Here is a 12,010-nt window from a genome sequence, read left to right on the forward strand (position 1 = left end):
TGAACAATTGCATGTACCACCGAGCTAGTAACATTCGGATGCCCAAATTTTGTATATTCAAAAAGATAAAATCACAAAGGGTAGTAATTCTAATATCAAGGTAATTTACCTTATAATGATTTTTCACATATAAAAAATTCCTTACAAAAGAAACAAATTTAAAATGTCTATTCTTCTGAGCATATCAATCACAAATAATGGCTCTTTGTTTTATTGCATTTTGAGCCTTAAAGTTCAAATTGTAATGAAATAATATGTCAAGAGTTTGCAGGAAGTCAGCCAACTAAGCCAGAGAAGTATTCTAATGTAAATGCTGTATAGACTAATGAACATGTTGATGGGCCCCGATGTCAGAACACAATATCCTTATAAAGCTGAGGAAAATCTCTGCCGACATCCCAGGACACTATGGAAGGACCCATCTGACTTTTTCAGTCCAGATACTGAAACCTGGGCTTTGGGTATCAGCCAATACACAGTACTGATCTGATTTTAAGTAATAAGCTGCACGCCTCGCAGTGTGAAAGAGACTGAGACTTCTAAGTGTCATGTAATATCTGACCTTACTTGGATATAGTTTTCATAACTTTGTATGATAAAATGTAACAAACAACTGCTAACTGAATACAATTTGCATGTATTCTTTGAGCAGTACACCATTAACTTGGTATGTAAGTCTTTAAAATTAAAAGAAATTACCATACAAGTTCAAAACTTTTCAATTTTGAAACATAGGACAGGAATTACAAGTTCAATGTAAAACAATACAGCCACAACAAACTACAACGAAATGTGAATATTAAACCACAATTTGAGCGCAAACTAGAACACCTCCAAACTGCTTTTCAACTCCCTCCATTCTATGTTTGCTCTCAAAAAGAATTGAAGGGAATAAATCCACCCTAATCCCTCCAATAATTCATCCAGCTATGTAAGTTAGGGTAGAGTATCAGTTGAAATATACTAATATTGTTCAGTTCTAGGACAGGTATTGGGTCTCCATCTGAAATATCATCATCTAATTGTGTTAACTTCTCTGAATTAATAAGACACATTCTGCCAGAAAGAAGAAACTCCACCTTCATGTCACTTAATCAAAGGCAGTAAAACTTGGAACTTGGAATATAGAGCACACTGATAGACTGGATATCACTTAAGACCAGAAAAATCCTTGCCAACACCTCCACTTTATCTTTGAATGTTTAGTTTGCAAGCAGAAACAGCAGGCCGAGTAACTTTGTACATTTGGACCACTCTGTCAAGCAAGATTAATCAATCCTCAAGTAATTAAACTAATCCATGTCAAGCAGTAACTCAAGTCCGGTCAGCTGTCCAGCTATACAGGTACATAAGGTTTCCATTCTGCCAGAACCTTCTTCTTTAGAGCTAATGCTCATTGTACCAAGCTCTAGAAAGGGAGCGAGGCTGCTATGTAAAGAACACCAAAGCACTCTTGGGCAGCCGTGGCGATCAAACCCAGCCAAGTATCATCAAAGTGCCAGTTTGGCAGCTGCCCTGAGGGATAGCAGCCAAGGCCAAGTAAGGTTCTCAACCTGACACAACTACTCGAGCAGAGGAAGGTGTTAAAAGCGTGTCCACCAGGAAAGTTTCTCCCGCAGTATGCTATCAGATGATTCTGCCTACCTCTTATTTAACCAAGCTACATGATGATGAGACAGCCATGGAACAGACCGATACACAAAACCGAGAAAGACAGCAAGTGCAGCTCTGACGGCCCAGAGGCGAAGCTTTGTCTCCCGTTCACTTAAAAAAAAGTCACAGTGTGGCTTCACGTGGAGTTCAACAGAACAAACTCTGATCCGCAACATTCTCTCACATGCGTGTATGTGTGACCGTGCCCTAATTTCGTTTTTTGTACCAACCAGCATCCACCTGCCTGTCCACTACTGTGCTCACTCTGTGAGGCAAACTTCTCCCACTGTGACGAGTCTATGACTTGAGATCTAAGACTTGATGGATCCAAACACTACACACAAATAATTAGATAAGAATGAGTTAAGTGTTTTATGGAAATGGGGAACTAAAATCTGGTTATGTGCAATAGACATTTAGTGAAATTGTAGTAATCTAAATATTTTTTAACGCTTCATTTTTACCTGTAAGTCAACTTTAGCTCAATAGGCACTTCGACCAATTACCTGCGATTCCCCAGTTCCTTCATTCTGCATGCAGATCCTCTACAGTGTGTGATAGATGTGTGACAGCGAAAGCACTGCACATAGATTACACTGTAAAAGCTCAATATAAATACAGATCATTCAGATAGCATGAGCCTTTAGTTTTAAATTCTCTCAGTATCATAAGCTTGTTTCTAATCTGAGCTTGTCTGTGTAGAGTCTTCACACTCCTCCCATTTCCACACAGGCTTGTTGGCACCTCCTCCCACACAGAGGAAGAACTAGCTAAATCTAAAATAGTTTTTTTGTGTCTACATGACCTCCCTCTGGTCCTGGTTGTTTCCTTGCATGGCATGCATCGTGCTGGGTGAGGAGGTCAGTAAGCATGAAAAAAACAATGCATGAACAGATCCAGTAGTGAGATGTAGTAAATAATAACAGATGTCATGTGACGCTTTCAACCATTAGCATCATTTAGGCAGCTGCTGCTGCAACGAGCCGTAGGACTGGGAGTGACAGACACATGGACAGACAGAAAGATACATACATGGGACATTCACACATACACATTCTGTCTGGACTCATTAGGATGGCTTGTCTTTGAGGTTGCAGGCAGAGTACTGTAGCTCTGAAAGAAAAAGAAACACAGCACTCACCACTTTGTCCTGCTGCAGCCCAGTCAGTCATCCATGTATAATGAAAAGAAAGACAGAGACAATTTGAGAAAAGATGATTTCTGAAAGCATGACCATGATCCTACAGCCCTACCACTAACAAGCAACAAAACAGAATGATTATGACTTTGAGGCCCCTAAATATTAATATTAATTGCTTCAGGTTCTTGGTTAAAACTGATAGAATGTAAATCACAATCGCTGGTGTCAAGGTCAAATGCTTTGGACGCTAGGGCCACACTGTGGGTTTTTACTTTGAAAAACACAGCTGGTCTCATCTTAGTTTGAAAACCCCGAAATTGTGTTTAAGTCTGAGCAGGCAGAACAATAACAAAACCACCCAGGTGAAATTCTCAACTGGATTTTCTTAGTAACAACGTAGCAGCACTTAATATCAACAATACTTCAATATATGAAATACCAAAAATAGTAAAGAAAACATCATCTGTGTGCTTGTGTGTGTACGTGTATGTGCAAAAACTGCCTTTCAAAGACACACTATTACTGAATACAGGCAACAACCATAACACACCACACAGGACCACCCAGCTGAACTCTACCTGTGTCAGCCAATGACTAATTAGAGTGTACTTTAGAGTGTGTGTGTGTAAGTGTAAGTGTGTGTGTAATAGGTGATGTCCTTGCTCACACCCCTTCCTCCTGCCTCGCACACACACAAACATACCCTGCTGTGTGTGTATAGGGCACCTCCGGACCCCTGGGATACCGAGACAGAGGGGGAGACCACCCCCTTTGTCGACAGCTTGGTCTAATGCCCAATTAACCTTTACTAGCTCCTGCCTGGGTCACACACACTCTAACACATGGGCACAGATCACATTCACGCACCTGGGTGAACGCATAAGCCCACAGTAACACACACAGATCTTATATACAGAGCATATCAACACACAAAGCATACTATATGGATATTTGAACACACACACAAACACATGTGCCACGGTTCATCACCTGAGCTCCAACACCTGAGGCCTGGTCAGACACAGGACCAGATACAGCTGCATTAAGGCCATAAGTGGGTTTGGGTTTCTTATACCACTGAGTACAGATTGGGGTTCCACAAAGGATATGAATGTATAAATTAATTTACACAGAGAAAATGATATAGCTAAGCCAAGGTAAATATACAAATACAAATGAAACCAATTAAAACATATAGAAAAGCTTTATAATATTGCATTGTATTGGTATTTCTCTATACCATCAAGTATATATTTCAGTATTACTACACTTACCTTTATATTCATGTATTCATTTTTGTATTTCTGTGTATCCATGCAGCTCTGTTACTTTTACCTGAATAGTGGAGTGACCCAACGGCCATGTGCTCTACAGGGAGGTTAGTGCCACCTACATTAATATAGTTAATGAATAACAAACAAAATATCAATAAATACATTAATTATGTATCCATTATTTATTAAATATTTTAGAATGATTATTATCTGTAGTCATTTCAGTTTCTATTCATATATTCATTAACTTAACCAAGGAGGTTAGGTTTCACAGTTTGTTTGTTGGTTTTGATTGTTTGTCAGCAGGATTAGTTTTTTTTTTTTTGTTCGTTACACAATGTACTGTTGTGCAGCTGCTGTAGCACTTGGCCGAAGAGATATCTCCCCATGGGGACAGTAAAGTATATTTGATTTTAGTCCTACTTTTACCCTATGAGGGTTGAGGACAGAGGATGTTGGGCCCCATGAGGCAAACAGGGATTTCTTAGAATTTGATATGATTTGAGTATGCAAAAACTATTGAACGTATTTTCACAAAACTTAGTGGAATGATGGAACATTGGCCGAGAAAGAGCCTATTCAATTTTGGCACAGAGCAACAAATTCCAACAATGGGGCAGATCCAAGTTTTGTATTTGTCTTTCTTTAACATTGGAAGAAAAAGGGTATTTTTGGACATTTTCATAGATTTATCAGATCATAATTATTAGATCTTGATGAAAATGAAATTGGTCTTTGGCGGAGGTATTTGCTCCTTAGTGCCATTCTAGTTATTAATGTATTTTTTTTTAACTTTGTTTATATTTTTCTTTTCAACAGAATTGAATACAAGCAGCATTAAAACTATAATACCCAGCTCTTAAGACATGGGATTTTATTTCTCTCACCTGTGTGTAAATACACAGTAATTTCTGTCGAGATTCTCACTTTCCTCTCAGCTAGTTTATTAGGTACACTAATGCACTCAAATATGTCAGCCCTACAATAAATCTGACATTCATTTTTCAGTTCTTGGGGGAGCATTTTAAATGGAATTAGATTCTAAATTCTAATTCTAAATGGAGCCTAAAGTTTGCTGTTGCACTTAGCAGTGTGGTTGTATACCGCAGAGTGTTAACGTACCGTGTTGGATCTCAGTGACACTCGCCCCCCACAGCGGGCGCAGAACTTGGTCTGGCAGTACGAGCACAGGTTCCCACAGCCATCTGCAAACTTTGTCTTGTGGCAAATGCCGCAGGTTGGCGCGTCGTCCCGGTGAACAGCCGAACCCGTCGCCGCCGAGGCCTGCCGGATCACCGTCTCCCTGTAGCTGGACAACTGCTGCTGGATGCCCCTGGAAAATAATAAACAGGAAAGAAACATGAACACTATAAGTCAGAGAAAGACTTCCTCGTTTTGCTTCACATCTGTTATTTCACTCTTCTTCAAAAGAATAATCACCTTTATGTCCCATTCATTCACAATTCTCTTTCACTCTGTAGTACCGTTGAGTGATTATGGTTATCCAATCAGATTTTGCCATGATCTCAATCAGCCAATCGTTTCGCTGGTGTCAGACCTAGAATCTGTTCTCCCCTCTGTAACTGTCATGTCAGTGTTTAACTGTGATCCTCCTCCTCCATAGTCACCTCTAGTCAGGCTGAGTTCCTCATCTCATATCGATCCTCAACATTTTCTATACAATGTGACCACACCCCAAATGTGACCATCACAAGGGGGTATGAACGTCCAATCGACTCTCATTTGTATCACCTCATTCTTATCCCTTATTGGGTATTTCAATAAATTGTGTTCACTTTTCAGTTGAAGTCTCTCCAGTGGAAGTACACCAACTTTAACCAAAGTGTTTGTTAGATTGTCGAACAGAGGTCAATACCCTCCGACAACTTTCAGAACTGACCAGCGTCCAAAAGTTTTGTGATCTATAAATGTCTAAAGCACGGTTTGTCCAAACACATCATGTTGCTGTCTCAATATTTCAGTCTGAACGAAAGTGGTGGAACAAACTTACTGGTGGCAACGGATCAAGGGATCAAGTGATTACAGATTATCCTCTGGGGACCTTCTGTAATACATTTCATGGCAATCTGTCAAGACATTTAACTCACTTAAGAAAAAGTCAAGGGATTCATCCTCTACCAACCATGATTGTTGGTACAAAATGTCACGGGGATCCATCCAATTAGGTTTGAGACATTTCAGTCTGGAAAACAGTGGTGGAGCACCCAAGCAGCCATTTCTGTAGCTGCTGTGGCTCCAAAAACAAAGATTAAATAAAAGGAACATCTGTCTGCCCTAAGAAAAACATTACTCCACTACGCTCATGGTGCAATCAGTTAATTCCATATATTGTGAACCCACAATCAATCGGGTGATATGGCAAAACAAGACAAGACAAGAACTGTAGAAAAAAAGTGTTGAAATATAATAATCAAAATAAAGGGGAGGTGAGGAGAACCAAAGCCAGAGAGTGAAGGAGACCATGGCTGAGAGGTTTTTGTTTTTTTAAATCCATTTAATGTGCATTTCCAGGAACCAATACACTTCTTACATCAACCACTAGATGTAAAACCCAAACAAGAAGGTTAGTAAATAATACATATAGTTTCTTTTAGATATATACGTATATACACACACATACATACACACATATATATATATATATATATATATATATATATATATGCACACTTCCATACAAAATGTAGTTTTTCAAATTAAAGGTTAATATTCAGTTCCCCATCTTCCCCAAGAGAGCATAGAATCCCCCCAAAAGCCCATATGCGACTTAATGTCAGCACATTGTCCATCATCCTGTAGTATGCGTGTTCTACTTTGAGTCTGGTTTTCAGAAGTCCCACCAGCATTGGCGCCGGATGCACGCTGCCAGTGTTCAGGGCCTGGTTCCTACGTGTCAGCCAAATGGCTAACTTGGCAGAACCAGACAAAGTTTAACAGGTTGTGTATAGCTTTCTTTTTTACAGAATATTTCGGACCATAAATGAACAAACCAAATGAAAATACCTCTCCAAGGCCCTGAAACCATCCTTTTAACATATCAAAAAGTTCTTCCAGCCGAGGGCACTGAAAAAATGAATGTTCAAGTGTTTCAGCTTGAGAACAAAAAGTACACCCCTCCCCCAGTCTGGATCAAGGTGCACTCTGTATCTGTTTGTAGCTATCGCCCCATGCACTACCCTCCACTGGAGGTCTGCTGTCCATTTTTCAATGGGCAGCTTGTACAAGGACTGCCAGCTGCCTTTCGGAGAAGCATCTTGCTCCAACAGCCCTGTCCACCTCGATTCTCTCATCCTTCCAGCAAGTGCAAATTGAGAACCTTTACACAGGTCTGATAAACAGACTTTTTGCCACAGTCTGAAAGCTGTCCAGGTGAGGAGTTGGGAAGGACAACAGCTGACCACCCCTCTCCTGCCACTCCCCTACAGCTGGGGTGATGAACAGGGAGGGGAAACTGTATTCTGATTCTTCACTCCACTGGTCACACAGAGCATTGCTCCTTGCAAAAACTCCCATGGTTTGCGGCAGGGCGGCACAGACCTCCTCCAACACTTTATTGATCAGTCTGGTTGACTTGATGTTGCTGTTCTCTCTCAGGGTGTCCAATGATGGCCTTATCAGATGGCCCAGTTTGGTGCAGCCAGCTCGTCTGAGGTTGGCTCTGAGGCTGGCACACTGCAGTATTTCAGACCTCATAAAGTCATTAAAGAACAGCGGTTCCTCAAACAACCACAATCCAGGTGTCACATTATTTTCTCGTGTGAAACAAAAAATCGGCCATGCCTCTATCACCGATTTGTAGAATGGAGTCAGCCCGGTGAGATCCATGTCCTCAGATCGTAATAGGAAAAGATGCTTGTCGTACCTTAAGCTACCAGCTCTCTTCAGCAGCAGACGGGCCACGTCACACCATCTTGGGCCACAGTTGTAGAGTAGTCTTTGTGCTGCCCGAAGTCGAAAAGCAGCAATTTTGGACTGGATGTCCACCAGTCCCTGCCCTCTTTCAACCACCGGCAGATAGAGGACTACTGCTCGATCCCGTTGTTTACCAGACCAGAAAAAGTCCAGTATGGCTCTTTCTATTTCATCCAGTAGTCCTCTTAGAGGTTTTTGTTAAAAACCTGTAATTTCCCCAAAAGACACCCAAAACTTTTAAACCCTCCTTTCAAATAAATCGGAAAAGTCAGTGAAGAAAGAGAAAACACCATGTGATGCCTGATCATTTTACCGTATTCCTTGTCTTTCTCATTGTTTTTCCTTTAGCATCTTTCCTCAGGGTTGTCATGTGTTTTTTTAGACGGAAATGTTTCTTCTCGTCCAGCTGATCGATACCAACTTGACTTTTTAAAACAGCCACATATCTAGTTAATTTATTAACACCCTCAAAATATTCCTCTGCTTTAACTGCTCTCCCGAAACGTTTCGTCCAGAAAACTGTTAATTTCTTCCAGTGTGTAAAGAGAGGTATTTCTAGCTGGGGTCCCAACAGATGATACACTCTCTAAAGGCCAGCGCATGCTTCTGCGTTTTCACGGGTCCGCAAGCCTCACACAGCCCACAAGGGATGGGATTGGTCTGCTAACTACATCCTTTCCGGAGTCGCATTTCCAGTTTCATGCCCCATAATACCGGCAGAAACCACAGAAGATTTAGATGAACGAATATGGGCCAAATAGAAGAGCGTTTGGCAGAGGAGATCCGAAAGTATGACCACTTGTATAACCCGTCACTGACTGGCGGATTTGTTCGCCAGAAAAAGCCTACGAGGAGCCGCAGTGGCTATGTAAATAAACGGTCGACGACGACTGCCACACACAAAGAAGGCGTCTCTAAGGTCGTCTTCGACAAAACACGTTACTCCGCCTAGTGTTCTGGCGGGGAATTGCTTTGTAACACGTGCAACGCTTTGAGAACCATGAATGTCAACGAGTCCTTCGACACAGCTGCGTGAAAAGCCACAGACGCAGTTGCAGAAGCATGCGCCGGCCTTCAGTCTGACTCGTCCTCCATTTCTTCACATGGGGCCTGACTGACTGACAGACTCTGTCCCTAATTGATGTTCACAAAGTGCTCTGTGGCTGTGGCATTTGAGGAACCTGCCTCCTGAACTTCTTCTCCTGCCTGTGAAATTTCTGCAGCTGCAGACTGAGGGGATTTTTTTTACATCCTCAGACACACGTAATTTCTTTGATTGACTCTGCCCCTATGAAGTCTCGCCTCCAGGCTGTGAAACGTCCCCCCCACTCACGGCAACACCACCACTCAAAACTCTGTCGCCAGTGGACTTTGTCACTTCAGCGCGAGGAGCGTCCACCGATGCGGTGGGAGCGGACTCCTCCGCTTCGGTGCTATGGGCGCCGCTGAGTGCAGCCACCGGATCGGCGCTAGGCGCTGCCGCTGCCCCTGAGCCGCTAAGTGCAGTTGCCGGTTTGGCGCTATGCGCAACTGCCGCCTCTTTGAGAGCGGCAGCCGCTGCCGTCACCTGCCGCGTCATCTGATCTCTGCTTATGCGGACACGAGAATGTTTGCCAACATCCCCGCAATCGAAACACTTCAGGCTCCCGGAGCTGGCGTACACCATATAGTGCCCGTCCCTGTGCTTCACTCTGAAGGAGACCTCCAGAGTGTTCTTGGGGGATTCCAAGAACATGAACGCCTGCCGCCTCAGGGACTGCACATGTCGCAGTTTAATATCTTTACAACCTTAATTTAACGTTCTGAACCCACTAGAAAATTTACCGAACCTGCTGAGCTCGGCTCTTAAGAGCTCGTTTGAAATAAAAGGCGGGACTCCGGACACCGTGATACGAGTTGCAGGAACCGACAGCGGGTTCACCTGCACGTAGCCGTCCCTAATGAACAAGCCCCTCTCAATCAGCTGCTGCACCTGGTGTTCTTCTTTTAGAAACACCACCACCGCTCTGCTCATTCTGGAGGCGAAGACTACTTTGTGTCGTACTTGTTCGCCAACAGCCAGTAGGACCTCCTCCACCCTAATGTCCTCTCCCGGCGGGACTTTCCTAAAGGCCAATGTATGCTTCTCCGTTTTGACGGACACGGACAGATAGGACCGCCTTCTCCAGCCCATTTCAAAATCTCCGCACCACTCACCCATCCACCACCACCACCACTCACTCACACCAGAAATGGAAAGAGAGGAGAGGAGAGGAGAGGAAGAATAGAGGAGAAGAACATGGATAAAGGTTTTCCCTAAGGTGGCACAAAAAAAATAAACTAATCCAAATAACACAATTAGAAACCACATAACTCGGTGGACTGAAATGACCAAAGGACAGCACAAATGTGCATTAGCCCTGAATCACACTTGCTCCATAAATCAACAATGAAGCTAATAAAATGATGAGGATGTTGTTCAGACACTGCAACAGACTGACAGACAAACCTGGCTACAGGATTGTAATGATAAAAAAAACAGGGGAGGGTAAGAAAAAGGGGGAGTGGAGAAAATGAATGAGCAGAGTGGAGGATAGAATGAAAATAGAGGAGTTTATAAAAGAGATGATATAGGAAGAGGATGAAGGAGTAGAAGTTAAAAAAGGAGAGGAGGGAGGGAAAGGGTGAGGGGAGAAAATTAGAAGACAAGAAATGAGAGGAGGAAGGAGGTAGAGGGGAAAGTGGAGAAGGAGGTGGAGAAGAGAAGGAGAACATAGTAAAGAAAAGGATGTTGTTTAAAGGTTTGAGAGGGGTACAAGGGAAGAAGGAATAATTTATACATTTTTATGCCATAAAGTTAAACAGCAAACAAACAAGAGAACAATATATAATATATCAAAGACTTTTTTTGTATTTTTACACACAGTATATAGAACTCTTCCCTATATGTGTCCACATCAATATACAGAATACGAAACAATAAACAGACAAGACTTACAAACCAAATGAGAAGTCGTGATTCCCAGTAATATGTAACCATTTTAAAGAATCAAGTTAATAAAGAACGTGTCTTCCACAGTGTGTGTTGAGTTTTCAGAGCCATGTTGTACTGCAGGTTCACAATAAGGATCTCTGATGTTCTCACTCTCAGTCTCCAATCACTCAATCTGCTCAGAAGAGTAAAGAGCATTTACCCTGTTATACATTCATGGCACTGAGTGTAATTCGCTCGCTGTGGCTGCAGTAGTCTACAATATACTTACAGACCGACAGTTAGCGACGAAGCCTCCTCAGCCATCAGCTCAGCCCGTAAAACTACAAATCCCAGCGGCGTGGGCCAGAGGAAGGGAAGTCCGAGATGCAGTCATTTGATGGTCATTTGAACATTGCTCCTTTGAGTGTAACAGAACAAACCGTTCGTCCAAAAACACCTTGAAAAAACCCTGCACAGGCTCCGAGGGACCCGGTGGGTGAAACTCAACCTGCCCCTGAAAATATTAACACCTGCCCAGTGCGCGCGCACACATACACACTCACACACACACCCCTCTTGTAATCTCTGCACAAACAAATTCGTTAGCATTTACACAAACCCTTCCTGGGAGCAATAGCCAAAGGTCACAGAGAGGTCACCTGCTGCTGCAGCACCGCATGATTTACTTCCTGATCCATGGCGCTTGCTGTGTTTGTCCCAACCCCTGGTTTTGTTCACAGCCTAATACAGTTAGACTAATAGACAGTGTGGGCCGGATATATGGACTAAGTGTGATTGATCACGTTTATTGTATAGGTGATCAATACTACATTGGTTGTTCATGGGATGCCTCTAGACTGACTTGAATCCGGGGATTTGGCTCAGATTCAGCGTGTTTTGTTTAGTTTTTGATATGACTGTTGGCGTTTTATTTGTTATTTCACAGGCATAATTGCTGATGATAGGTGGCTTTAATCCAAAATAGCTTCTATGGGTATTAGACTTAATAAATCCATGTCGTCTGGATGTAACCACTCAGTATTAAATGCATAGAAG

The 12,010-nt window shown here is 42.5% G+C and overlaps 1 protein-coding gene across 3 annotated transcripts in view; it reads right to left on the bottom strand.

Moving 5' to 3' along the window:
- Positions 1-12,010, bottom strand: part of LOC128453780 (regulating synaptic membrane exocytosis protein 1) — a 90,166-nt gene that overhangs the window by 60,659 nt on the left and 17,497 nt on the right. For all 3 annotated transcript variants that reach the window (XM_053436866.1, XM_053436864.1, XM_053436865.1), the window contains exons 3-4: positions 5,191-5,401; positions 2,795-2,806 (exon numbers count right to left, since the gene is read on the bottom strand). In XM_053436866.1, coding sequence (XP_053292841.1) covers positions 2,795-2,806; positions 5,191-5,401 — 223 coding nt within the window. The remainder of the gene's footprint in view (positions 1-2,794; positions 2,807-5,190; positions 5,402-12,010) is intronic.

This window comes from Pleuronectes platessa, chromosome 12 (genome assembly GCF_947347685.1).
Source record: "Pleuronectes platessa chromosome 12, fPlePla1.1, whole genome shotgun sequence".
Taxonomy (NCBI): domain Eukaryota; kingdom Metazoa; phylum Chordata; class Actinopteri; order Pleuronectiformes; family Pleuronectidae; genus Pleuronectes; species Pleuronectes platessa.